Below are 26,083 nucleotides of genomic sequence, written 5' to 3' on the forward strand. Positions count from 1 at the left end.
AAGTTAATAGTGACACTTCAAAAGTTCTATGAATTAGACGCGGTGTTAGAAGATATTATTTTATCTACAATACGAGATTTAGTATTTCATACGTTGAATTCTCTTTATTTAATATCCTCTACTAGAAAGACTTATAGTATTCTACGGAGTATCTATAAAAATATATATAACCAAAACGAAAGAGAGCGTTCTCCTACTACGAATCCGAGCTCTCTCTACGCACGACTTTTGCTATATAAATATTCTCTGACTATAGCCGAGAGAAAATCAACAAGCTAGGTGCTCCTACTGGCCAGCGGAGCTCCTCCAGGTCCTAGCAAACAGACTGGACTATGTCAAAAAGGTGACATTCTCGAAAGACAACGCGTCGGCAGCGTGCTTGGTAGAGAGCCAACATCGTCAACCGCCGAGATTATGCGGAGTGCCTTGAACCAACATGATGAGGTGATGCGACGACTCGAGGGCAGGTTGGCTGGGTATCGCAACCGAGAGCGACTCGCGCAGAACGGCGGCGAACCGTTGAGACCGTCCGACAGGGCCGGCCTTGATTCACTTCAGAGACGTCTACCGCATTTGCATGAGCTTTCACAAGAACTTCATACCGTGGCGGAGCGGATGTTGGCGGAGCGTCAAGAAGATGCGGAGGCCCGGGAGAGGTTTTGGAGAATTAATCCGTCCGTTCTACACATCACATACCTGATATTCTAACGCTACACCAATTACTTTCTGCAAACCTTGCTCAGCTTCCGCGTGAAGGTTCTATACCAATAACCACTGGATCCGCAAGCGTCTTTCGACATTCTTGTGACCGCAGACACGCCTCCCGCTCCAGTTGGTCTGAACCGGGACACAGTGAAACTTTAGGAGCGACATCAGCGTCGTGATTTTTTTCTTCCATCCTGAGAGGATTTCAAGAGATCCTAACATCGGGCCTCCATCTCGCTACCAACTGGACAAGCCTCAGATCCCCAGAAGTTTGCCTGGCAATCCGGATCCTCCGTCGGGCAATGTTTCTTTGTGTTCTCCGTCCGCGCTTAATACTCCACCAACCTTCCCTCGGCGAGCGCGACGACTTCCTCACACAGATAGACCCCACCATAACGCCGAGCATTACGGGGTATGGGATCCAAAATGAGGTTTCACTTCGCCACCTCACTTGCCAACCTCAACCTCTTCTCCCGACCACAGCCTAGGCTCATCATCCTGCGCCATCATGGAGTCCACGAAGAAGGAGGAAGTAGAGGAGGACACCATCAACATGGAGAACACCACCGAGGAGGCCACCGAAGTGAAAGGTGCCACCCAGGTCAAAGCGGAGGATGCAACTCAAGCGACCACCGGTCCACCCACCCTCGACGAGATGCTCGCGGGTAAGTCATCCCATCCCCGCCGCAACGGCACCAGTCCTCCAGCGCTTACCCCCTCGACCGCAAGACCCCATCGCGTTCCGCCGCTACGTGACCGTCCTCGCCGACCACACGCCCCAAGCCCCGCCCGACCTCTACGGCGACGCTTTCCGGAACTGGGAGTCCCGCCAGCTCCGTACGTCCCTTCCGTCCTCCCCCCAAGTCCGCCATTGAGTTGCGAAAAAAACCCCATCGGGATGGCTGACGCTTTGAATTTCCCCGTAGTGACGGCGACGCTCAGCCACCTCCTGGCCGTCTTCAGGGACCAGGACGATCCGCGACAGCACGCCTGGTGGTTCTACGAAGCCTGGCTCGTGGTGAACAACACCGACTACAAAGAGTCGCCCTTTGTGTCTTTCGGGTCGGCCAGGAGTCTCTTCGGGCGGTAAGGACGGACGCTACCTGCCCCCCCTTCGACACGCGGACCGGCTTTGCTGACTTGGGGAACAGTGAGGTGGATGGAAGGCGTAAGTGTGCGAGGGTGGCGGCCGGCCTGCCGGAGATGGGGAAGAGGGGTTCGGGAAAGAGGAAGACGGCGGTGGAGGATGGGGGAGGTGGGGGCAAGAAGAGGAAGAGCATGCTGGAGTGAATGGGGGTGTGTGTTATCTTACCCAAGCGGTCGAAGGGTAGTGTGTCCTTGCTTCGGGTCACTGTGTGCAGTATGCATGATCTAGCTAGCAACGAGCTTCATTGACATTCATCCATCACGTCCTCGTTGCATCCTCATAAGTGGGCGGAGGCCGTTTGACAACCTCCCGGGCTCCGTCCTCGTCCCCGACAATCGTCCAGTCGTCGTCGGTTTCTTCTTCTTCTTCTTCGTCTTCTTCTTCTTCTTCATCTTCCCGCACCTCCACTTCTCTCCGCAAAGCACGCATACCCGGTACGACAGGCACGCCCTCTCCTTCTCCCCTGACCTCCCCCTCCCTCGGCAAACCCGGCACACGCTCCCCCACCAACTCCACATTCATAGAACTACCCCAAATATTCAACTGCGCCACTCCACTCCCCTTCACTGCCGTGAAGCTGGGCCCGTCCTTCAGGACCCGCAAACCCTCCCATTCGTGCTGGACCCGACCGTTGTTCAAATGGGAGATCACTTCTCCCTCCCAGGTAGAAGGGAAGCGCACCTTCAACCCGCCGGAGCTGCCGCGAAAATCCGTGGAGATTCCCCTGAGACCGGCTTGGGGACAAGTTGACGCAGGGATGAAGAGTTATGGATGTTGAGCCAGACATGCAGCGTACGTCGACATGAGACTTGGAGCTGGGTTGACCTAGCGGATATAGCGAAGCGGCAATACTGCCGGTCATGGTGGAGACATAGGTTTTGTAGTTGCTATGGTGGTCACTCGGCAATCAGTATCAACTTCCTTGAGGTCCGTTCAGTACCGATGGTGCCGGAACTATGAGTCGCGTTTTCAATGTAAGAGAAATTTGTTTGGAGACTGCAAATTCTTCTCAAACCAGAAAGTGACAGACTGAAGACGGCTTACTGGACAAGCGCCGCAGTGATTGAGCCGGACATAGACTTGAGAGAAGAGTTGAAGGGGCGCTTGGGTATCGCGGTAGAAGGGTCGTGGAGGAATGGCGCCATCGTCACTTTGATCGAGCCTGAGACGGTGTTTAGACGAAGCTCGGCCGGGGCTTTCGAAGAGGAAGCGGGATGGGGTACTATCGTGATTTCGATGGAACCAGACATAGTACTGATAGAGAGGAGGTCATAGAGTACGAAAGTTCCGGTCACACTGTTAGACATCTCGCTGATAACGATGGAGCGTGACATGATGGAAGACTAAGCCAGCGGCTGTTAAACCGCAGTGGATGATGTGTTTAGGCCTTCGGTGACTCTACAGTGTCTTGAGAAAATGCGAGACGTTGATGAGCTTGTGGTGGTACGAGCTGGAGATAAAGGTTTGGTCACATGCGGCCAAGCGATGCCAAGCCGGCAAACCTGCTACAACTTGTCAATATTCAGCCGATTGGACAAGCAAAGAAAGTAAAATATATACAGAAGCTGATGCACTGGACGCAATGAACACTTGCAGATGGTCTGCCTGTCTCACAGTATCGGCATCTACACGCCGCCCACGATCGTCCTTGACACCTTTCTGCTGACCCTGATTCACAACATGCGTTAGGCCTTTTTATAGTCGCTCGCTAAAAGGTATTTCTCAGGATTCACCACTTTTCAGTCGAGTCAGCGGTTGATCTAGATTCAAGCTCCCAGTTTCAGTCGAGATGCCGTACCCCACTTCTCTTTCCGTTCTTAGCTTTCGAATAGAATATGGCCTCGTTGCATTTCCGCTACCTCTACAAACGTGGATGACCAGGGCTCGGAAGGTGGGCAAAGCGGCTCTGTTTTAATGGTTCTCTGGTGAACACGTGCGTCGATGTAGGAGAAGGAATGTGATCTTTATTGCTCGAGAGTTGCAGATTTCAGGAGGTCCTCGGTCGCCAAGATGCCCTTGACAATGGGAAAAATGCGTTATCAGGACGAATGGCGGCCGGGACCCTAGCGCGAGATCAGAATAATGGTAGCATAGGGGATGGCTATAATGCTGGAACCGCTGTCAGCAATCGAGGTACTCCTATGGGACACTTGCCAAGGCTTCGGTGTCTTACGCGCGCCAGCAGAATACACTAATCATCCGGATTGACATGTATTTTGCCAACCCGCCGCGAAAGACAATGTGAAATGACGGCAACGCATACCAATGGCAGGCAGACCACAACACAAGCAGAATTCTTTGGGGACGAGAGGTTCATGTAGATGCGCTGGCTGAAATGCATTATCCTCTGCTTCTGCGAGGGGCAGGCCTTTTACGCCAAGATGTGATGCAGCCATGTTTGAGTCCGCCGTTCGAGCGAAATCGACCGACAGAAAAGAGCTATGCGTTCAACGAACATTTCCATTGACGCTGGACCTAGGAGAAGCACACATTGAGATCCACATGGTCCTGGCTGTGGCGCGTGGCCGTGAAGGGTCGAACAACACTGATGTCACTGACTTCAAAACATGCCACAGGCAGGCGTGCTTCCAAATAAGAGTTGCAGTGGTAGCTGTCCGAGTCCTCAAGAATCGAGATGAACGAGAACGAGGATTAGATGCTGTGATTGGCAGAATCTCTATCTGAGCTGGCTTCATATGATCGAGGGATGACAACGAAGATGTCAAGCCTCTACGGGTTAGCATGCTGACTTTACAGCCTTCGTAAGAGCGTAGTAAGCGGAAGGCGCTAACCTGAAAGGACTTAGCGAGCTAGGCACGTCTGAGTGACGGGGCACCATGAGGCAACTCGAAATGGACCTAATACCTTCTACCAACTACGTCTGATATCGTCAAGGAGCTGTCGCAGTTGTTTCGAGGTGACGAGTGCTCTTAATGCTTGATGTATAACACTCCTCTCGATTCTTTCTCCACGTCTTCTTTCCAGAAGAATTCCTGCGGGACGAGGTTAACGACGCAGTTTGTGTGGAAGCTGAGAGGGACCTGCTCGGCGCGCACCGGTTCGATCCGTGGGTGTAGATGGCGAACAGCCGGAGAAGAAGAGCAAAAAAGCGCATCGTTATGACTGGATCCCAGCGTAGCAAGCGCACACACAGTCACTGTGTTCTTCCCTCATTCTATATCCTTTTCCAGGCCCAACATTTTGCATTCCTGCGCAGATTACGGAGCCACTGTCGTTCTTTTTGGGTAAAGGCCTGATAATATTAGACACAGTTGAAGAGTAGATTTCGCAGCCGGAACATGCCATTTCACCTAAGTAACGACGGTTCCGGAGGAGTAAAGGGGCTTCCTGCTTCCCTAGTTCGCTATCAAACAGCAAGGACTTCTTCCGAAATGTACGTACCCTAAGTTTCTCTCTTGCTTCTGCGGTAGTGGAGTAAGCAGAGCTATTACCGCGACATTACGTACTCTAAATGCCCCACATCTGTCGTAAGAGACTGGATCAAAAGTCATGAGTAGAGAGAGAATTTGCGAAATTTCCGAGTCCCGCAGTGGAATCGGCAAGCAACTTTTCAGAAAGCTTACACCGATATTGGGCTTCATTCCTGAAAAAGATGTTATTGACCTCCCCTCCAGTGTGAAGTTGTCGATGCTTTAGGGGTTGATACCCCTTCGACCGTCACCTTTCTTGACACAAAGCACACGATGCTGATCTATTTCACTTCTTGGGGTCCATGTGTAATCACCAAATAATCAAAGTGAGAGATAAGCATGAAATGCATTTGGTTCCTAACCTGACTAGCACACAGCCCTTTTGCTCCCAGAAGAAATCCTCTCCCAACTTCCATCCATTAAAATCCCCAATTCTCACTTATATGTCCCGTTCACACTATCTAATGCGGCTTTCGCGTACAAGTCCCGTGCAATGCCATCCTGCCGATGCCGACACGCCGTAAATTGGAGGGGGGCACTTTTTGTCATGATCACAGTAGGAGCTCCATCGCAGTGCGTGTCGTGGTTACAACACTAAACAGTATCTGTCGCCAAGGGATTTTTCCTTACGGAAGTAGTCGATGAGGTAGTAGTAGTAGTAGTGGTAATCACAGTGACGAGAGTCGATGGGGCAACCGTGGTTGTCTCAACAGCAGTCGATGTAGAGACTGGCACGGAAGAGATACTGGAGCTGGTGCTGGAGGGAACAGTGAGAGTAGAAGTCTTGTAGGCCGTCGACGCGGCGGTGCTGGTACTTTGCTGGGAATGGCTGGAGAAAAAGGAGTCCAACCAATCCTTGGGGCCGTGGGGCATTATGGGAATTGTTGACTTCTCAGCACTTTCACATTCCTAGACGATGTCAGTGTGGGACCGTGTGGAAGGTGGTAGTAAGTGCTTGGACGGACCTTGAGACCGAGATCTTTGGGGGGTGCGGTGTTGGCGTCGCAGCAGAAGTATTTGTTGACAATGTTCTTGTTTTCGCAGGCACATGACTTTCGAAGAGGTCAGACTAGATGTTGGGCAGAAGTTTATTTCACTTACATCTGCTACCTTGGAGCAGTCCTGTTTGCTGCATGGGCATTTGATCTGGCTATCAGCTAGCGCCAAAGAGACAAGAGGGAGAAAAAAGTAGATCAATTTCATCTTTGCGATGTCGGAAGAACGTGGTGATTGGAGGTTTTCGAAAAGTAAGACGCTGAAGCTTGGGAGGGGAAGGTCTGCTTTTATAAATGTAGGAGTAAATGGAAAGTTTGTCCTAGTAGATAACGATTGAGAGAGATATTCATATAGCCTGAACATGGCCAAGCTCTTGGCTCTCAGATACGGAGCTTGGCAGCGTCATTTTCCTTCGCAAATACTGGATTGAGAGCGTTTGGTTCCGCCTAGTATCCAAAAACGAGAAAGATTGAGAGATCCAGTGTACCTCTGCCGCACGTTCAAGGCATGATTCTGGTGATTGGGCATGCAAAAAAGCAGGGGCACGGTCTTTCTGTTGAAATGACGGCGTGCAAGCATCTTACTAGGAGAAATAGGTCTTTAAGCAAGAGCACACCAGACGCTGGAGCACTTTAATCATCGCTGTGCTGCATCAGTATGGAGAAGAGCCATTTCGAGTGTCCCCACATACACACTAGAGGGGTACCAATGGATCCTTCTGTAGTGGATCATCGTCGAAAGAGTGCGGCCCATTGGGCGCCCGCCGCATGATCTGTTCTCCGCCACCGTAGAATATCATGGATTCCCGGCTCACAACCATCCTTTCCTGAAGCTGATAGGAACAAGCGCCCATAGTTTGGTTGAGCCACTAGGGTCCAGGCCCCAATAGGTAGCTCCGAGGGACCGGAAGCACCTTGCTATCTCTCTTGCTGTTGCCATTCTGCCCGGTACCTCCACCCCCAATATATCCATCGGACTCATTCAGCATCCTTATCGTAGCAATGACCTCAGTTGGATCCGAGAGGATCCAATCGGCATCTGTGAGCTTTTGACTCTCGCCTATAGTTACGGAGTATACCGTGTCTTTGGATAGGCCAGAGTCGCGGAGCGCACAAAACATGTCTGAGAATCAATCAGCGGATCAAAGGTCTGTAGAATAGGCATCTAACATACCCTCATCGGTAACGTCATCGCCAAAACAGAGCACAAAGTCCGGAGGCTTCCCTGACGCTGCCCTGATTTCGTCCACAAGTCTCTGCGCTATCTGTCCCTTATTGACAGACTTCAAGCGAGCTTCGAGCACGCACTTTCCATTGATGAATTCCAGGGGTGAAATTGTGCCGATAGTGCTCTCCAGATCTTGCTTGCACTCGGCCGCCTGCAAAGTAGCATAATCCTGACTAGCTTGACGGAAGTGCCAGACTACGGCTGCACGTTTCTTCTCGATGCGTGAACCAGGAGTCAGATCTGTGTACCTCTGGAAAACCTTGGTGACCTCTTCTTGCCAACTCATGTCGACTTTTGCAGTCAAGTTCTCCCAGCCATCAGATCCTGGCGAGCGTAGAAATGATCCATGTTCTGCAACGAGGCCTACTCCAATCAGACGACCGAACAGTTGTTCGAGGAAAGACTGGTCGCGTCCACTGATGATCCAGACCGCATTCCTAGGATCTGTTGCGAGAGTTTGGATCGACCTAAGAGCATTCTCTGAAAGGATTGCAGCAGCAGGGTTCTCAACTATGGGCGTCAGAGTTCCATCATAGTCGAATAGCAGAAGACGTTGCTTGGCTGATGGGTAAGTCGCCAATATATCTGCTTCTTCCAATCGCTGTGCAACCATGTCTGTGGTTATTGAACGGAGTAGACAAGCGACCGACTGGCAGTGTCGACAACTATTCAGACGAGAAAATTTCTATTGCGGGACGCCTTTGTTCAGGTGTGGAATGATGAGTGGTAGACTGTATGTAAGGAGTGAAGAAATATTGTTTTCTTGCAGTCGGGTACTACTTAGCGGTCTCATACCTTGAAAAGAAAGGAACACGGGCTCCTTCCCTTTCAAGAATATCATTGTACACTTGAGCAATTGACCAATCTAGGAGCTTCTCAGCGGCGAATAATTTTGCAATACGATGGTGTGCAGGGGATTATGTCCATATTCCACCATTTTTGAAGGGCAGAGAATCGGGCGGGCTTCCTTGCAGGCATTTGCAGCTAGTACATGTGCAAAGCGGCTTGGCCTGGTGGGACATATATCCTGCTGCAGCCTTCCTCTTCATAGATAATAACTCCACCCCGACTCCTCGTTTAAATCTGGTGCCCGCTGTATGTGGCTTGTGTGTTTTGTTTTTAGTTTGTTGGCCTTGAGTGTGATATTTTTTCTTTTAGGTTTTATGCTATTTTTTTCCTATAGTTAGCTTTTTGCCTTTTTAATCTGCCTTTTACGGTCGTGCTACTTGGCTGCAACTTGAACCGCTTCCGTACGCGTTCAAGCGTCTTGCCTGGCTTCAGTACTTCTTGGGTGACGCCGGAGCTTGGGCCAAACCTGTCCAGTATGCTTGCTGCTGAAGCCGACCCAGCACTTTCCGCTTTACAGCCTCTTCTGTAACGATTCCAGTCCTTAGGGAGCGTCGTCTGCTGTTCTGCCTCGTCCGGAGCCTGCCAGCTACCAGCTCCCTCGCTCCGGCGCCCGTCTATCGTCGCCCATCGTCGCGCCTATGTGAGCCTCCCGGCGCCTCCCTACTCAGAGCCCGTTATGTGCTCCCAGTCCGCGCCTCTCAGTAGTCCTCCCCTCTTTAGCTTCCCTTGTGCTCTTGTTTTTGTGCTCCCTTTTTTACTCCTGCTTCTTTGTGTGTGGTTTGTTAGTTTTTGGGTGTTTGCCCTCTTGGCGTTGATCTTTATGAATCCATAGATGTTGATTTAGTAATAATTTAATACTCACACCATATCAAAACACTAAATCCACCCTTGGCGGACTTTTAGCCACATCGAGGGAATTTGGCTGCGACGACGGCAACTGATGCAGACCGACAGCAGCATGTCCGCATAGTCCAAAGATGCGTTGCTCATGCATCGATCCGCACTGCATGTCTGGTCTTGCTGTCAAACAAGGCTCCGTGGGTGCTTCTACAACTACCATCTCCGGCGTCTCTCAAGTGCTGGCACAGTGCCCGTGGCCTACAGCGACAAACAGGTCATAGAGACCTTGGAACCATGGCCAGACAGCAGTGGAAAGGCGCTGGCCAGAAGGGAGGTGGGCGCCAAAGACATCATTGTCGACGACCTTGCTGCCACACTTGAAGCACATCGAGCATCGAACAGAGCAGCTGTCATTCGAAAGGTCAAACCACGCGCAATTGATCCCGCAGGACCAATAATGCGGCCATTGCTGGGTATGGGTGTCGATGGAGGTAGCAAGGTCAAGAAAACACACGAAGGGAAGGAGCATGAACCGGATCAGATGTGGCCAGCAGACTCTGTGCAGGCCAAAGAAAGATACGGAAAGTCAGGCTCCAATGTCTTTGTCAAAAAGACCGATCCCTTAGAGTATACTGGCGTTGCACAATGGCCCAAGCAGCCTTGGAAAATCAAGCAGGGCTTCAAGGACATCATGTCAATGCAGCGGCCCTGGCTGGCATATATGGAAACTACGAATGAAGACTACCTCGAGCGGTTCGTTATAGAAAGCCACCGAGGGTGTCGTTAGCTGATATGCATTATAGCCTGACGAACGAAATCAAAGCCTATGAAGCCTACATGAAATTAAGTCCACAAGAAGAAGCGGCTTCTCAGCTCGTTATCTCCGACGTCAATTCAGTCGCGTGGAACGAGTCAGAGATCAAGCCATTGAATTTACTCGGATCTCGAAGCACTGGTCTGGCCACACCAGCCTCCGATTTCGACTTCAGCTTGACACTGCAGAATGTTCTTCCGGGAGGTTGGAAACTTCCACCCAGCAAGGCTGGCGTGCCTCAAGCGCAATCTTCAAACCATGACAACAAGCTCAAGGCTGTGAAAGCGTTATGGAAGGTCTACGGGCACTTTCGCTCCTCAAACAAGTTCAGCAATACCGACTTCGTCCGGTATGCTCGTGTCCCTATCATTCGGTCTGAGCATGTTGCTACAGGGCTAGACGTCCAAATTCAGACAATGGCCCCGTATCAAGCTGCGCAAGAATATACTGCTGCATACCTATCCGAGTTTCCGTCGCTGCGCCCCTTGTACATCATCCTTCGGTACTGCCTTCAGCTACGAGATCTGACGACAGTCTTCGAGGGCGGTCTTGGCTCTTATTCTATTTTCATGATGATCGTCACTGCCATGAAGCACTCAAGCGGCAAATTCGCTCCAGACGATCTTGCCGGTCAACTATTGCATGTGCTGGAGTTTTATGGCAAGGCAGACCTGTATAAAGTTGGCTTTTCGGCTAATCCACCACGTGTCTTTGCCAAGGGAAAGCAAGTGTGGTCCATGGAAGAGCGGATAGCGCAGAGAGCTTACCCACAACTAAGCGGCATCCGTCAGATTCAAAAGTTCAACACACGGAAGCCATATCTTCTGTGCCTACAAGACCCAGCTAATGATCTGAATGACCTAGGCAGTAATGCGTATGCTATCAAGCACATTCAAGCTACCTTTAATCAGGCAAGGAAGAGCATCCAAGCCGCTTTGGAGCAACAAAACGGAAAGTCAGATGACAGGGCAAAGGGCGGGATATGGTCTTGCTTGGACAATTTAGTAAGGGCAAACTACAGACCGTTCGAGGTGCTCCGGAGCAGAGTAGAGCGATGCGCAAATCACAGCGAGCGACATGACAGAGACTACTCGAGAGAAAGGATCAGTAGAGAATTTAGGAAGCGGGTTAGTCGGTATAAGGCATCGCAGAAGAGGACGACAATCTTCCCAAGCAAGCGCTAGAGGCCATCGACAGAAACGCAGTTGAAGGCGTTGATCCCGAAGATGGCTCGAGTGATGGTAAGAGACTTGCTCGGCCTCGTAAAGAGCTTGCTCGCACTCGAGAAAGTCATGCCAGAACCGAACGTAGACAGGCAAGAGAAAACGCCATCGCGGCCAAGAAAAAGGAGGAATTACAGAGGCTGCATGGGACCAACAATGATGAATACGGTCGGGAACCATCGTCACCAAGTAATCCGAAACCATTGCTCGAAGCCATTGCGGCGCCCAAGCTTGCATTGGCAGCAAAAACCCCTGCCCCCAAGCGCGCACTTCATGCACGGACGCAGAACCGAGACGGGACCACACAGAGGACGGAGACTTCTACCCCCAATGCGTCCCGCAACAACCTAACCCCGACGCGTTTACGCAAATCAAAGCCCGGCAACAGGAAGTGTCCTCTCCATCAACAACTGCAGCAAACTCTCCCGAGAGCCCCCCCCTCCTCTAATTTCACACGGAAGGGCGAGGCTGCAACGCTCGTGAGGAAGACGGACGTGAACAAGTTCAGTATACGGAGGGCTATGAAGCCTTTGTGAAAGAGAGATGCAGGGTCGGCGGATGTCGTTGAGAGGTTGGAGTCTGATGGGTTTTGGTCAGCAGGATCAGAAGGAGGGCTCTTGCTGTAGGCTGAGGAGGAGGAGGACGAGGAAATACAGTGGGAAGAGAAGTTTGCAGATAGCCCAGCAGAAATTTACCCACATCGATTTCATTTTCTCAGACTGATCAAGTTCCCGTGGTCAGCCAGTAGAAGTAGTTTCTGCAGCTAGATTGATTGAAGAGCTCCTACAGCAAATGTACACAGCATAGTCCTCCCGCCTTCCGATCTTACAGATATCTGCCGATACTGATTCCGACAAGCTCCACAACACAACAGGTGATAAGGATAGTAAGAAGGCAGCGAGCAAGCAAGCAAGCAAGCAAGCCAGTGCCCTCAGCCAACTCATCCAACCCATCGTCTCTATCCTCCCGTCTAACACGTTTACTCCCGTATTATCCTCCCGTCTCGCTCTCCTGTAATCCAATCATCGAATGCTCATGTCGTCGCCGGTGCACTTCCCTCACCACCACCCCCAGAGTAATCATTTCTCCTCATGATCCCCTCCACGGGCCCCAGCAGTCTCTGAAAGCCTTGTTTTCCCAAGTACGCGACCTTGACCTCCCCTCCATGCTTCGCAGCAACAACACTAGCAGCTCTCGGCTTATCATCCAGCAGAGCCAGCTCTCCGAAATAATCGCCCTTCTTATACCTCTTGACAACGGTATCGCCGCTATCGCTCTTGTAGACCTCCGCCTCCCCACTTTCGAGGATGAAAAACGCTTCTCCAGGGTCACCTTCGCGGATAATGGTAGCCCCAGAGTAGAAATTTCTGCGTATCCAAAGCGTCCGCGATTTTCGAGCGTTCGTAGAGGGTAAGAGTTGACAGCAACGGCACCTCCTCCAGAAAGCTCTCATACATCCTCCGTCTCTGAAACGCACTATCCATCAAGATCCGCCTAAACGTGACTCTGTCCAGCGACCACAGCGTACTCTCTTTCTCCGTACTCACCACGGTCGCCGCCCGCGGCGCATTATACATCAACGCCAGCTCTCCAAAGCTACCTCCAGGACCAATCGTGTTGACCTTCTGGCCCATACCATCAGGGCCAGGGGTGACGTGCCCGGCAGGGTTAACGTAGATATCGAAGGCGCCGCGCTCGACGACGTAGAAGTAGTCACCTGCGTCGCCTTGGGTGATGACTTTGATGTCTTTGGCCGGGATTGGCTTCTCGACCAGGGCGCCGAGGACGAGGTTGGCGGAATCGTCGTCGAGGTGGGAGAAGAGGAAGTTGGAGCTGACGGAAGCACGCAGGCGAGATAGCTGGTCTTCGGTTTTCTGGTGATAAGGCGCTTTCCAGTTGCTATCCTGGTGGTGGGTAGGCGTGAGGGATTCGGCGGAGACGGAAGTTCTGCGCGTCATGTTGTAATTATTTGGGAAGCCTTGATCGTCTGGGCCCGGCGGACGGAATGCCGAGGGCGGTTGACTGTGGCCGGAGGAGGCATTGAAGGAGAAATTTGATGAGTTGGCAAAGGGAGAGCCGGGGGGCAGCAGCTGCAGAGGCAGTGTTGGTGGGAGAGGTGATGGTGTCTGATTCTTCGTCTTCATGGACGTTGGCCATGCTTGGGGAGCGGCCAGAGTTGAAGCCTCCAAAGGGGCCTGAGCCGCCGGGGAAGGTGGATTCTGCCATCGTGGAAAGGAATAGTGGCTTCGTTGTTTGTTTGTTTGGGGGGGGGAGGGGTTTGGAGGAAGAGGAGGTGGAGAAATTGCTCAGTGTTGGGTGATGGGAGGATGCAAGTGAAATGAAATAGATGGTATCATTCAGGGAAAAGGTTGGAATTCAGGTGGAGACAGTGGAGATTGTGAATTGTGATGCAGAAGTTGCCGTGGTTAGGAAATCGAATAGGCAAGGAAGGAGCGTGAGCGTGGTTCAAGGAGGGCAACAGAGATTCGTACTAGGTGAGATGAGTAGAAGAGGGGCAGTAAGTGGGATTTTGAGTACGTAGGTATTTAATGGGCAAGTTGTGACTCTTCAACGCTACGAGGCTACTTAAGTTACTTAAGTCAAGTTTGTTCATAAGATCGGCAAAGCTACATTTTCTTTTCAATGCATCTGCAGCCTATGGCAAGTGTAGAGCAAGCATGACCATGTTTACTTGCTAAAAGCCAGTTTCAAGATATGCAGGCAGCCAGGAAGGATTCTTGCCAGGACTCTACGGCCAATTCAAGGCACTGGCAATCTCACTACTCTCACTACCATCCTCCGAGAATACGTGGAAGCAGTCGATAGTATCAAATGGGCTGGTGAAGGGCATTGTGGACGTGGCATGTGCTTATCATTCTCGCCATGTACATGTACATGTATTTTTATAATGCAAGTCAATTTTGGAGTGGCAGGTCGCTTGTCGCACGGACAATGTGGGGAAAGGTTCGAGAAGCCTTCCATCGCCTTCCAGAAGCTTTCCTCTTTCCGAACACTTCATTATTCTGCCCTGTCATCATTCATCAACCAACATTGCGAATAAGCCACAAAGTATCATTTATCCTATCTTGCTTCCATCTTATTAGAATAGACTCTTTTTGCTGTGATTAGGACCGTTGGACCTTGAAGCTTCCTTTATCTAGCGCATCTCCTTCTCTTCCTCCTAATTATCTGACTCTTCGATAAGAACGTCTCGCCTTCCGTCCAAATCCTCTCTACCAAATAGAGTCCGAGATACGGCATCCGTAGACTTTGGATCGATGCATGATACCCTGGAAAGCCGTAGATTAGGTCGAGTGGTAGAATTCGAATCCGAGTAAAGACTCCAGCTCGCGCGTATACGTCTTCTTCGTCAGTCCCATCATGAACCTCAGTGACAGGATCCTCTCAGAACCCTTTCCGAATCATACACCTTGCCTAACTCTCTCATCCCTTCATCATCCAGCCCCTCTCAATCTCTCCCTCCACCTCCGCTCCACGTCAACCGTCGCAACCTGCACTTCCACTAATCCTCCCACCCCCGCTCTCCACACCCTCTCACCGCCCTCCAACTCCCCCCTCCTCCCCTCCTGCGCTCTTTTCCTCTCCCTGTTCACTTCTGTCGTAGCCTCCCTAGTCTCCACAAGCTCCTTCTCCACTTCTTTCAGTAAAGATTCCAACTGATCATTGGCAACGAGCCACGCATTCTTGCCGAATTGTTCCAACAGCTCTAAAGCTTGTAAGCGGAGAGTGAGATATGAGGAGTTTACATAGGCGGCTTTGAGGGCGGAGGCGTCTGGGGTGAGGCTTGTTGTGTTGGCTTCGTAGCGTCTTAGGTCTATTGCTTTTAGGGGCTCGTTGGCGGCGACGCGGTCGAGCTCCGATTGTATGAGAGGTGAAAAACTGGTTGCGGGAGCGTCGAGCATTAAAGGGTGCATAACCGACTCTGCGTCTGGGGACAAGGAAGAAGCTATGAGTTCATGGGCGGCGGCAGTTTCGGTGTCATTGGGTGCGCGGTCGACATCTAGGTTTGCAAATCAGCTCAATCGTAGAAGATGAAGAGTTCTGCTAGTACAGGGCAAAGAGTCGTAAGATTCTGTAATCAGAGGCATGACTGTGACTTGGCGAGTGAGATTTTCCTTTTGAGTTATGTGTAAAGTGTTGGAGAGAAGCCGGCCAAGACATCTCTTGGCGCTAGTGCTGTCACTTCAAGATCGACTAGGTATATCACAGTCCGCAGCGACAGCCCGATGGGAGTGCTTGGCAAGCACTTCTGCGAGTGTACTCTTGGTATCACGTGTGTTTGACCAGCACGCAGAATCGATTTACAGGTAGGTTCGAATCCTATAAGGGCACAAGGTCGCCAGCACGAATAATTTCTGGAGCAATTTACCCTGCGTTCAACACGCGTCCCCTACAACGTCCACTCTACGACATCCAGAGACAGCCGGCCCACTGCCTAGCGAAAGAGCACCGGACATAGCGGTTCACTACTGCGGTTTACATCTCGGACTCTTAATGAAAGGCACACGGAGACGAAATGTTGCATTGAATTTGATATTCGCAAGAAGAGATAGAACCCGTCTAGATTATATAGACAATGCAGCAACAATGCAGCAACAATCGAGGCTTGGTATCATGCAAAACGGACCATCGAGCCCCCTCAAAGCCAATTTGACCCACCGCGTGCGTCTTCCTACTCTGTCCAATATCCATTACCCCTCTACAACCGCTGGAGTAATCCCATTATCAACGTTACTTCTTATCACTAAACTTCGACTTCAATTTCCCAAAGAATCCACTTGCTCGTTTCGCTTTCTTGTCCGCGGCCGTAGAATTTGCTGCAGGGCTCGGTTTTGCTGCAGGGGCGGCCTTGTCTGGTTGTTGTGATGTCTGAGGAGCAGCGCTGGAGCCCACTCCGGTCGTCACAGTTGGCTGACTTTGGTTTTGCGTCTGCTTGATGGGCTTGGTCATCGGAGAGATATCTCGAGAGTCAGGCTGGGACTGCACTGCTTGCTTCATTGAATTTCCGGTAGCTGGTGTTTGGGCGGGCGCTCCAGCGGTAGTGACGGCGGCAGAGTCCTTGGAGATTGGTGGTGGAACATTCTCGGATCCAGTGGGAGCTGGAGCAGTCTCGGCCAACGCAGCGCTTGAGGAAGGGGCTGGCTCTCCAACACCATCTTCCCTCTTGACGTCAGACAGAAGTTCCTTCTCCATTGCACTCTTCTCTCCGACCATTGTCTTGTCTGCGGCTGCCTCTGGTGATTGATGAGATTCGGTGATAGATTCTTGGACAACGTCTGGCACCGTTGGAGCGATGGCAGACCCTCTGTTCATCTCGTCGATCGAGTGCTGTACTGACGCTGGGAGACCGTGAGAAGCTGTAGCGGCGGCAGCCACTGCACCTCCAGCCGCAACACCTCCAGCGGCCATCGCAGCGTCCTTGCCCATGCCACCACTGGCGCCATCGGTGCCTTCAGATGCAGCTACACCAGTGCTTTCAGACGTAGCTGGCTCTTCTGGGACTTTGGTCTCGAGCTCTTTCTCCATTGCAGACTTTTCCTTCACAGCCTCCCTGTTTTCACTAGCCTCTGGACCGAATCCAGCTTCTTGCTGACTCTCCTGAACGATCTCAGGTACCCCTCGCCGCTCCAACGGCACGTTACCCGCAAGTGCAGCCGTTGTGCTTTGTGCTCCAGCGGATTGTATCACTGGGCCTTTATCTACTTCTGATGCAGCTCCTCCTCCCATTGGTAAGCTAGATTCAGGAATCATGGTTCCTCCGATCCCTGGCATCTTGAACATTCCTCCCAGAGCTTCACGCTCGTGGTCCGGAGTGACGACACCTGGCAGCTGTGGCGCACCCCCTGCGTTCTCATATGACTCTTTGTCCGTGGTTACGTGCGATGTTGTAGTATTTTGAGTGAACTCGCTGGGGTGAGGAACTTTCTCGCCAGGCTGTAATGAGACCGGATTCCCAGTGCCAGTGGTGGCGGGGAGAGGAGCTACGCCAAAGGTCTGCTCAGAGCCCTCTGCGCTCTTCTTGAGTGACGAATCATCACGAGCAGTCGAGGACACAGTGTTGGAAGTGAGAGTATTCGGATGAGGGACTTTCTCTCCAGGTGCCAAGTTGACGGGGTTACCCATACCAGAAGTCGCCGGAATCGGATCGACGTAGAATTCTGATGCGTCATGGAACGGTGTCTCGGCCAAGCTGCCCGGTACATCAGAAGATGCTGACTCTGGCCTTACATCTCGTTCTGCTTCCTTTGGCACATTGCCCGCCAAGCCTGCAGTAGTAGATAGAGGGGTAACTCCGGACATTATCCCTACAGCTGCTGGGCCTGAGGAGTGTGGTCCTGTGATGTTTTTGGGAAGGAGGACGTTGTTCACGTTGCTTGCGCCGTCACTTTCCTGAGGAGCTGTATGATCTGTCGTCCAGTTGCCGTCAACGACAAACTTGAACAGAATAATGATCAGCGAATGTGCTCAGTCAGAAGATCAAGTCGAACGAGATTATGCACTACAAAGCAAAGAAAATAGGAAGTCGTCCTTGTAAATTCACTGCAGCCGGATTCTAAAGAAAGAGAACATTATGGATGTCAGCAGCGTTGCCTTATCGCCGAGCAAGACCCTTTGCGCTTGTTTTTGAGCTAGTCGAGCAGCGGAAGGAACTCGCGCATCCACCATTTTATGTAGCGTGGGTATGTGGAAACAATGGCGTTTGACCAGCTCAATCCGAGCCTCGTGGATTGGCCGGATTTCTTCGCGGAGTACATTCAAAAGGCGCAGCTGTGGGGTAACGTACTTTGTAAAATATGTTCTCTTTCGACAAGGGTAGCTCTACAAGCTTCTCGAAATATTCACCCTTGTTTTCCAGCTTCACACTCTTTGCCCAATCGTCGAATGTGCCGGTCACGTAGACCTCATGTGCTGGATGATGCCTATTGTGAGGAGAAGTCAGCGGGCTTGGCTTTTACGATGAGCGCGCTATTGTGCCACGTCTTCACATGAAAGCCTTCTCCTGGCTCTCTCATTGACGTCTTCGTGGCTGCTCTCTGATCTGTGCCATTTCCCAATGTCTCCCAACGCACCATTTGAAGACGAAGCTCCCCATGCTGGTCCCGGGACCAGAGGCCTCAAGTTGTACCGAAGACTCAGAACGCTCTTTGACCGGGCTTGTGTCAGGTGGGGTCAGAGGGTAGCCAAGTGCGAATTGGTAGAGCTGGCTGTTGATGTCGCTCCTCCGGCTTGCTGGTCGAGGGGTGGAGTGTGCTGAAGACGTTGCGCCGGATTGTCTACGTGATGTAGAACGGCTCGAGATGGGCGGAGGGGAGCTTGAGGTATCAATGATGGCGACTGTGATTATAACGTAGCAATAGAATGTGCAGGCTCTATAGTGATGCTTGTGAAACTGAGGACGACTGTAAGGTGCGTCAACAGAGACGGACGTTTCCCTTTTCTTCCTGCAATTTCCCCCTGGAGATAAGATAAAAGTTCGGCAATAATGCTAGCGTTCGCTGGCGCTCCTCGCCGGGGGAACAGGGTCTTTTTTGACTTGACGGATCCAGATAAGTGGTTTTTGATGGAACCCGGAGTGATTTGGTGATCCGCTTCACTGAGTGGGAGAGGATTGAGTATAAGGGAGTTTGGCAAGTGGAAGACCTTGCGGCCAATCGATTGTAGGGTAAGAATCTATTTACCATACGACAACGCTCAAGGGAATGCCGCGCAAAAAGACAATATGCTCCTTAATTCATTCGGTACGCACACATCAGGGCCTTCCTCAGCTCCATGACCAAGCTATCTCTTCGATTGGAATGCCATGTCATCCCTCCTTACCCGTCCACAGACTCGTAATTCCAGCTACTGCGCTCTCCATGCCCATCGTGGACATACCACCGCCATCTTCTCTTTTCCTTTGACCACTCAATTCCATCTGAATATGTCGATGTAGGTTAACGAGCCAGTCCACGTAACTCTGCGCCTCGTTATTTCGATCCTCCACCAGAAGCCTTGCAAACTCATATTCAGACCCATCGAGGCCCTGCCGGGCTAGTTGGATGGTAATTCCTTTACTTCCTCTCACGCTCGCCCAGTAGGCTAGGAGGTTGCGGACTTGAGCATTCAGATGCGTTTCTAAAGTTGGCAGCGAGGACATCATAGGATCCAGCGATGACAGCGACGTTTTTCCTTCCCCAAAAAGGTCCTCTAAAAGATTAGGTGAGACGTGCGCGTGGAGCCAGAGAAGGCAGACCTGGCCATCGTCCACGAGGTAGGCGCCACCTTCTTCTATTCGGGAAAAGGAGGCTCGTATTGCAGGAGGCACAACCAAGTGACCCGTAACAGGATGTGGGAAGCCTGATTCCGGCGGGAGAGTATGTACGGGGAGAATGCGAGGGTAAAGGAACAGCGACAGTTCGAGCGGCGAAGCCGATTTGAGAAGGCGCATGGTATGAGTGCGGCGGTCGGAAGGTTCGTGACCAGCCTTGAACGCTCGTGATTTCATCAAGCCGAGGACATACATGCTGAATTCCTTCAGATTTTCCGGCAAGACAAGCTGACCGGGAGGATGTGAACCAGAACCAGTCTTTCGATACCCTGCCAAAATATCGATGGTCTTCTCAGTGAGTGCATTGCGAACATCCTTGAGTGGTCGCTCAATCATTCTTGTCGCAGCTGTGAGAATGATTAGCAAAGATGGAACGAAAAGCTCCAGCACGGATTGCTCTCGCCTACCCTCTTTTGCAATAATGTTGACCACAGCATCTTGATCAATAAACCTCATGCTTTCCATAGCCCCTTCACTGACTCCAGCAACTGTATTCGTGCAGCGAACGCGACGTTCTCCACTAGCCGTAGTGTATAGCAGAGCGCACTGGAAGTGAGCGTCCAATTTGGCATCTAGCTTGCCGTCATAGCTGAACATCACACCCACTGATTTGTCAGAATCTATGACACCAAATTCGAGATCAGCACCAAAATTGTGCTGTAGGAAGTTGCCGTGGTATGATGAGACTTGTAGGCCGTTCGAGCATCGGACTTTCATAAGCGCTTGGTATCCTGTCTCTCGGGTGAGGGTATGCTTGATCTCTTGCGCAAGCTGGAGCGAGTCGCGAGGCGCAATGTAGTTAGGATAAAAATAAGTCTGGCCACCGGAAACTGCGGAGAGATGACCTGATCCAGCCATTAGCCACACAACAGCATTAAATTTCCAAATACTGATGAAACGAACCTATGGTGGCAATATCCATGTATTTTCCGGCTGGAGCAGCGATAAAGAAATCGACGCCAACACCACTCTCGACCATTTTGCCAGCAAGCTTCTTGAAACCAGGATGGTCTGTCTGGAATAGCTTTTTCTCAGTTTCGATACCGTGCAAATCATTTTTATCTCTGAGGAACAGCCTGCCTGGCCCCCATGTCGGTAATGTTGCTAAGGAACACACTATCTTTCCACCTGTGGCGCTCAGTGACGACAATGCCGACTCCAATGTAGGCAGCAGAGCCGGCTCTGGATTCTTGACGTGCGAAAAAAGGGCTGGCAATTGCGTGAGAAGAGAGGTTATAATCAACCTAATGGGTCAGTCTGTCTCCGACGTGATATTGGATACAGGAGACGTACTTTGATTTGTATGGGTCGACGAAGAGTCCTTCGCTACCGAGTGGCACGAAGGGATCCTCGATGTCTGGCATTACGAGCATTTGAGCTCTTTCCAAATTCTCCTGCCAATTGTCAGCTATGCATGGTACATGTTTCAGTCGACCACTTACATTACAATTATAGAAATGCATAGCTTTGTCAAATGTCACGAATCCAATTTTGGAGCCAATAGGGATTCTTCTCTTCTCCGAGGCATTTTCGCTATTTGTTTTCTCGTCATCTACATCGTCTTCGTCCTCACCATAAAGAGCGCCGAGAATGCCCTCACAGAATGCTTCTAGAAAACCTTTGCTAACCGCATCTTGACTGACATCAATGACAAACAGCCACCGTAAGCCTACGGGTTCCTTAGCCCAGTACTCCTTTGGCACCAAGTATTCCACAGTCCCTGTCGTCAATTCGGGCCGTTGTGCTCGATCTACCCTGACGCCACTTGGATCCGTGGGCGCAAAATATTCTGGAATGACATCATTGGGGAAGGTGCACATATTACAGACGAGTTTGTTGCCGCCAGATCGAAATGTCATGAAAGGATTAATGTAGGCTCTGCATCTACTGCAACGAGGAGGACCCAGTTCTCCAAAGTCGAGGACAGGTATCGGTCGTTCCCCGGCTTGGAGAGGAGCCAACGGTTGGAGGACCAGCCCCAGTGGTAGACCGGTCTGGGAAAGGAAATTTGATGTCGATGGGATATTGTTGAGCGTGAGTCTGGCATATTTGGGGGACGAATTGCCTTGATCTTGGGCAACGAAAGGCACAGCCCCGGGTGGGGGGAGATGTTGCTCCATTGTGGGGTATATGTGATCTAGGTAGTACTGTGCAGCACCATCCCGAGCTCGTGGTATGCTCGGTATTTGCTCTGGATCCACTCGCCCTTGAGCTGATACGCCAGGTCCGCTAGGCGCTGGCATCGGTGTAGCTGCATTTGCGACCCCTGCGCCCGAAGACTGTAGGCCCGGAGAGAAAGAAGGAGCGGCTTGCGCAGGGAATTGGTTCATAGCGGGTGTAATTTGCTGGCCACCGTATGGATTGCCAGCCCCCGTTTGCTGAGACGGATCCTGATTCACGTACTGTTCGGCATTTCCAGTGCTCTGGTTGAACGCTTGTGAAGACACCACCGGCTGGTCGATATTATGATATGCGTGCCGGTTTTTCTTCTTATTCGGCCGACTTGCAGCAGCACCGTCCCCTCCTAGACCCATTCCTCCCATTTGTGAAGTCAATCCCCCCATTGCACCTTGATCCTCCATCGCAGCTTGGCTCTGGAGAGAGAAGTCCCCCTGGTCTTGGCCCGGTGTCCCCTGATATTGATACCCATTCTGGGGCGTTTGGCCATACTGGCTGTGCTGGAGACTCGGGGTGTTCTGTGGATAATGCGACCCTCCTTGCTGGTACCCAGGCGGAGTGGGAGCTACTTGAGGACGGGATTGCGGTGGTCCTGACGGTGTTCCAGATTTTGCTTGTCGAGGGTCACCGCCTGGGACTTGGTAGCCTGCTGCATTGTACTGGCCGTAGTGGGACATTGCTAAGACAATCCTCCAATCTCAGCACTGCGAAGGTCAGCAAGACTGAGGGCTACTGTGTTTGGGGCGCGAGTCCTTTATCTTTCGAGACCATCTCCGTGGTATAATTGGCTTTGTAGCCCATGGGTCGGTGTGCTAACAGCTTAGATACCTGATGACTAGAAAGCGCAAGACATGAAGAGTTGAAGGGCGCTATTGGAGAGGCAAGTTGTCTAGAAAAAGTTGCCGAGAAGACAAAAATTAACGGCACCCTCACGGCCCTCAACCTCGCGTGGAGTCATCACGAATCTTCAATCTCCAGAACCTGAAGACAAGATGTAATATCTTGAAGTGTTTGAAATATCATTTTGAGTAAATCTGCAGGCAGAAATATCATGCCAGAGTGGTTGGTTGTGAAGATGAGTATACTCAGGGCAATTTGAAGCTTGACTACTCTACGGAGAATCAAAATTGCAGAGCCTGCAATCGATACCTTGAAACTTGATACTACCTACCCAGGTCAATCCGCAGCAAGAGCGTACTGAGATATGACCTATCAATACTAACAGATGTCACGTTGCCTTCTACTATGGAGGATATGTTGCGATGGCCAGAAAGCATTTGTACTCTAATATATCCAACTCAGACCAATTAACAGTACCAGACGAGCCAAGGCCTAAGAGGACGTATCCATCTGGATTAACAGTATCGATCTCCATTCAGAATGTATATCTGAAACCCTTGCTCTTCACTAGCGATCATGGCGAACAAAAGATTTCAGAGAATATATCCTCCGCCCCGACTCGCAACGTCACACAATGCCCCGGTCTTCACATTGAGCTTCTTCAGATAGTGTTGTGCTTGCGTAGCGAGGATCCCTCTGGCGTCTCCATACTACATTCATTGGAATTCGGCTTCTATCGAACTCTGGTGAGGACCCTGGGTACAACATACGATGCTGGCGATAAGAAGTGTGAACACGTCAAGGGTAGGAGACGTAGTCTCGTGCCGTAATAGATGTCATGATGGGATCTAACGAACTCAACGGCGACCAGCTGGATGGCCATGGATATGACAGCGACGAACTGACGATGATGAACTCGCTGCGATGACATACAAGCAACATGTCGTCGATGAGGTGACTCCTATATCACTTGGAGACAAAGATAGTGAGAATTTGAGTGCAGATGAATCCGATGAAGGCAAGAAAGCCTTTAGTGATTTTCCGAGCTCTGGGGAGTACAGCCGCGAATAACATAGAAGCGGTAAGTCACTGGTCGCTACTCCGGACGTGCATGGATTCTAAAGCCACATCAAATTTCGAGCAGGACCGGCCATGTACAATTCATTGCAGCAGGATGATAATTGCAACGAAGACACGTCGGATCTCAAGCCGTCGGACGTTACGTTGCTCAAGGACGAGCCGTGGGATCGCGATCTGGGATACGACGAGCTGCCAGAAGATGAGCTGTCATTGCATCAGGGCATTCATAGTACGCTACTTTTACTTGCGCAGCAAAGATTAGGATAAAGGGAATATCTACGTTGTCGAAGACCGATCTTGAATTTTGAGAAAAACAAAATAAGTCTACCAATGGCACAACAATCTTTGCAAGAGTGATGGTGGAGTGTGCGTGCCAGCGGTCTGGCATATCCCCAAAACTCTCCTCAAGGACAGAATTTTCGAGTACCCAGCGAAGTTGAGCGAGAACGCAGATCTCAGCTTCCCGGGCACAGCAAAGCCGACTTTGACTTCCCGTAACGAATGGCAAGGTATTGCAGTTGCAATACGGGAACAAGTAGTGGAGATTCGAAGCTGAGGAGGAGCTTTCTCCGGACGATGACTGGGCCTCGATTTGAACTTGCAGCCGACGACCTGCTAGAATACCTGGTCGAATCCAGTCCAACAAACGAAGGCAACAAATATGTGGATGTTCAATAGACTGTACTGCGGGACTCTATGATCCAAATGTCCGGGTGCACACAGGTGATATTTTCGCGTTAAGTACATATTCTTCATTCAAGACTCGAGTGGCAAGCACGATCTAGACATACGGGAACCTGTGCTCGGCACTAATGAGGCCAAGCGGCGAGGATCCTACATGAAGGTCCTACTGTCCTGAAGCTGCAACCGCTGGACCAAACCGCCTTTCGCTCCTGCAGAGCGGCATGCGACGTTTGATGGGAAACATTGTCGAAAATTCAATGGGTTCGCTGGCATCGAGAGCTTTGGTCAGACGGCCAAGGAGCACGCGGCTCCCTGACAATGAGAGCACTAAGGATTTGCGTCCGCAGCCAACGTCCTCCATGGACATCGGGAATGCGACGGTCGTCTCGAGCAAGAGGAGCGCAAAGATGTTCCTCTCCAAGGCATCCTGTGGACATCTTTCGCAATTCCCTTTCATTAAGTGTTTGGCGGATACTTGAAACTGATTTGAAATCACCGCCTCAATCTTCGTCTAAGGCGACGAATCTTTAGTGGTTTGGTAGCACTTTTGAATTAACAATAAGGCTGCTATCTATTCACGAGGTCCGAGTGATTCTATATAAATCTCGGTAACTCATACTCAGCGTAAAAGACTCATTGCCTGATGACTCTGAGGTACAGCCAACTCATATCGGGTTTCGCCCAGGACTTACTTGAGACATTGGCTTTCCACCGGTTCAAGGAACGCATCGACAGTCCACGTACTACCAGTGGCAACAGCTACGTCCTCCAAAAATGCTGGAAGGTTTTCACGTTGCGCACACAGACCGTGGTATCTTTCGTGAATCCATGATATTGTCCGGCCACTGGAACTCCAATCTGTCGGCCTAGGATTGTAGAGCTGGAGACTTGCTTTGTAGATCCCATAAGACGACACGACACGCGTTTTTGCTCTTCAAGGCGGATGAGGTAAAGAAGGTTCAGAGCGCTTATCATATCGATCTTCGCATCCAACGATGGTAGGTTTTTGGCGGGTTCGAGCAAGCCTCCAACGATGAAGGTTGCATGAAGCTTCTCCTGGTCGCGGAAAAGCTCTTTATTATAGTGATTGCGTTTTTCCTTATTTGTTTTTTTTTGTGTTTTGGTACGTTTTGACGTGGAGGTAGAATAGGTTGTAGCCGAGGTTGAAAAGAGCCGGCACAATGTCCAAGTCATACAGGGCGGTTGAGGATGGCACACCATCGAAGAGCAGCTTGCGTAACCATGGCCGAAACAGCATCCTGCATTAAAGAAGGTTTGCCCGTTCCCAAGACGCGAGAGTACTTCTGGGTAGTCAGGATGCTTGGATAGGGTGAGTCGAGGAACAATAGTTGATCAATACATGGATACGACCATTCATGGAAAGCCTGGGTGCGCTATTCAGTCGTTAGCAGCGGTCAGGTGCTTTTTGGGATCGAAGTTCAGAGAGGTAAGATGCTCACCACGCTCTCCACATGAGGAATGATTTCTTCTGGCAAAAAACCTGGATACGTCTTAAGGGTAGCATTTACTGGCTTGGGGATGTTTTGAATTTCTCGAACCATTCAGACACATTTTTGGTATTGCTGATCTCGTCCTACGTGGTTTGCTTGTCTCCTGGCTTGCTGTCCGAACGAAAGACCAATTTGATACTGAAGCTGGAAGAGGTAGCCTGCACTTGATCTGATGCTTGTGATTGCGTCTGAATGAATACGTGAATAAAAAGCCTTGTGGTTTGGAAGC

The 26,083-nt window shown here is 50.9% G+C and overlaps 11 protein-coding genes across 11 annotated transcripts; 3 read left to right on the forward strand and 8 right to left on the reverse strand.

The window, feature by feature from the left end:
* Window positions 1-414: 414 nt before the first annotated feature.
* HO173_007646 (uncharacterized protein) lies at window positions 415-708 on the forward strand (the record flags this gene model as incomplete). Its single annotated transcript, XM_037309548.1, has 1 exon — window positions 415-708. One exon carries the CDS (start codon window positions 415-417, stop codon window positions 706-708), a length of 294 nt encoding a protein of 97 aa, XP_037163627.1.
* A 505-nt stretch (window positions 709-1,213) lies between these two features.
* HO173_007647 (uncharacterized protein) lies at window positions 1,214-1,995 on the forward strand (the record flags this gene model as incomplete). The annotated part of the gene is made up of 4 exons (XM_037309549.1): window positions 1,214-1,370; window positions 1,435-1,542; window positions 1,632-1,791; window positions 1,857-1,995. The coding sequence occupies 4 exons, from the start codon at window positions 1,214-1,216 to the stop codon at window positions 1,993-1,995; spliced, it is 564 nt and encodes a 187-aa protein (XP_037163628.1).
* Window positions 1,996-2,110: 115 nt separating this feature from the next.
* Window positions 2,111-2,374, reverse strand: HO173_007648 (uncharacterized protein; the record flags this gene model as incomplete). The annotated part of the gene is made up of 1 exon (XM_037309550.1): window positions 2,111-2,374. The coding sequence occupies one exon, from the start codon at window positions 2,372-2,374 to the stop codon at window positions 2,111-2,113; it is 264 nt and encodes an 87-aa protein (XP_037163629.1).
* Window positions 2,375-2,748: 374 nt separating this feature from the next.
* On the reverse strand, window positions 2,749-3,186 carry HO173_007649 (uncharacterized protein; the record flags this gene model as incomplete). The annotated part of the gene is made up of 2 exons (XM_037309551.1): window positions 2,749-2,806; window positions 2,897-3,186. The coding sequence occupies 2 exons, from the start codon at window positions 3,184-3,186 to the stop codon at window positions 2,749-2,751; spliced, it is 348 nt and encodes a 115-aa protein (XP_037163630.1).
* Window positions 3,187-5,877: 2,691 nt separating this feature from the next.
* HO173_007650 (uncharacterized protein) lies at window positions 5,878-6,486 on the reverse strand (the record flags this gene model as incomplete). Its single annotated transcript, XM_037309552.1, has 3 exons — window positions 5,878-6,192; window positions 6,249-6,335; window positions 6,385-6,486. The coding sequence occupies 3 exons, from the start codon at window positions 6,484-6,486 to the stop codon at window positions 5,878-5,880; spliced, it is 504 nt and encodes a 167-aa protein (XP_037163631.1).
* Window positions 6,487-7,147: 661 nt separating this feature from the next.
* Window positions 7,148-8,119, reverse strand: HO173_007651 (uncharacterized protein; the record flags this gene model as incomplete). The annotated part of the gene is made up of 2 exons (XM_037309553.1): window positions 7,148-7,401; window positions 7,453-8,119. 2 exons carry the CDS (start codon window positions 8,117-8,119, stop codon window positions 7,148-7,150), a joined length of 921 nt encoding a protein of 306 aa, XP_037163632.1.
* A 1,224-nt stretch (window positions 8,120-9,343) lies between these two features.
* HO173_007652 (uncharacterized protein) lies at window positions 9,344-11,768 on the forward strand (the record flags this gene model as incomplete). The annotated part of the gene is made up of 3 exons (XM_037309554.1): window positions 9,344-9,948; window positions 9,999-11,116; window positions 11,161-11,768. 3 exons carry the CDS (start codon window positions 9,344-9,346, stop codon window positions 11,766-11,768), a joined length of 2,331 nt encoding a protein of 776 aa, XP_037163633.1.
* A 792-nt stretch (window positions 11,769-12,560) lies between these two features.
* HO173_007653 (uncharacterized protein) lies at window positions 12,561-13,376 on the reverse strand (the record flags this gene model as incomplete). Its single annotated transcript, XM_037309555.1, has 1 exon — window positions 12,561-13,376. The coding sequence occupies one exon, from the start codon at window positions 13,374-13,376 to the stop codon at window positions 12,561-12,563; it is 816 nt and encodes a 271-aa protein (XP_037163634.1).
* A 1,311-nt stretch (window positions 13,377-14,687) lies between these two features.
* Window positions 14,688-15,341, reverse strand: HO173_007654 (uncharacterized protein; the record flags this gene model as incomplete). The annotated part of the gene is made up of 2 exons (XM_037309556.1): window positions 14,688-15,253; window positions 15,305-15,341. 2 exons carry the CDS (start codon window positions 15,339-15,341, stop codon window positions 14,688-14,690), a joined length of 603 nt encoding a protein of 200 aa, XP_037163635.1.
* Window positions 15,342-15,984: 643 nt separating this feature from the next.
* Window positions 15,985-18,346, reverse strand: HO173_007655 (uncharacterized protein; the record flags this gene model as incomplete). The annotated part of the gene is made up of 3 exons (XM_037309557.1): window positions 15,985-17,688; window positions 18,038-18,173; window positions 18,324-18,346. The coding sequence occupies 3 exons, from the start codon at window positions 18,344-18,346 to the stop codon at window positions 15,985-15,987; spliced, it is 1,863 nt and encodes a 620-aa protein (XP_037163636.1).
* A 711-nt stretch (window positions 18,347-19,057) lies between these two features.
* On the reverse strand, window positions 19,058-22,416 carry HO173_007656 (uncharacterized protein; the record flags this gene model as incomplete). Its single annotated transcript, XM_037309558.1, has 4 exons — window positions 19,058-20,406; window positions 20,465-20,805; window positions 20,855-20,955; window positions 21,004-22,416. 4 exons carry the CDS (start codon window positions 22,414-22,416, stop codon window positions 19,058-19,060), a joined length of 3,204 nt encoding a protein of 1,067 aa, XP_037163637.1.
* Window positions 22,417-26,083: the final 3,667 nt, after the last annotated feature.

Source organism: Letharia columbiana, assembly GCF_014066305.1.
Source record: "Letharia columbiana isolate WasteWater2 chromosome Unknown Sc0000025_s0, whole genome shotgun sequence".
Classification (NCBI taxonomy): Eukaryota; Fungi; Ascomycota; class Lecanoromycetes; order Lecanorales; family Parmeliaceae; genus Letharia; species Letharia columbiana.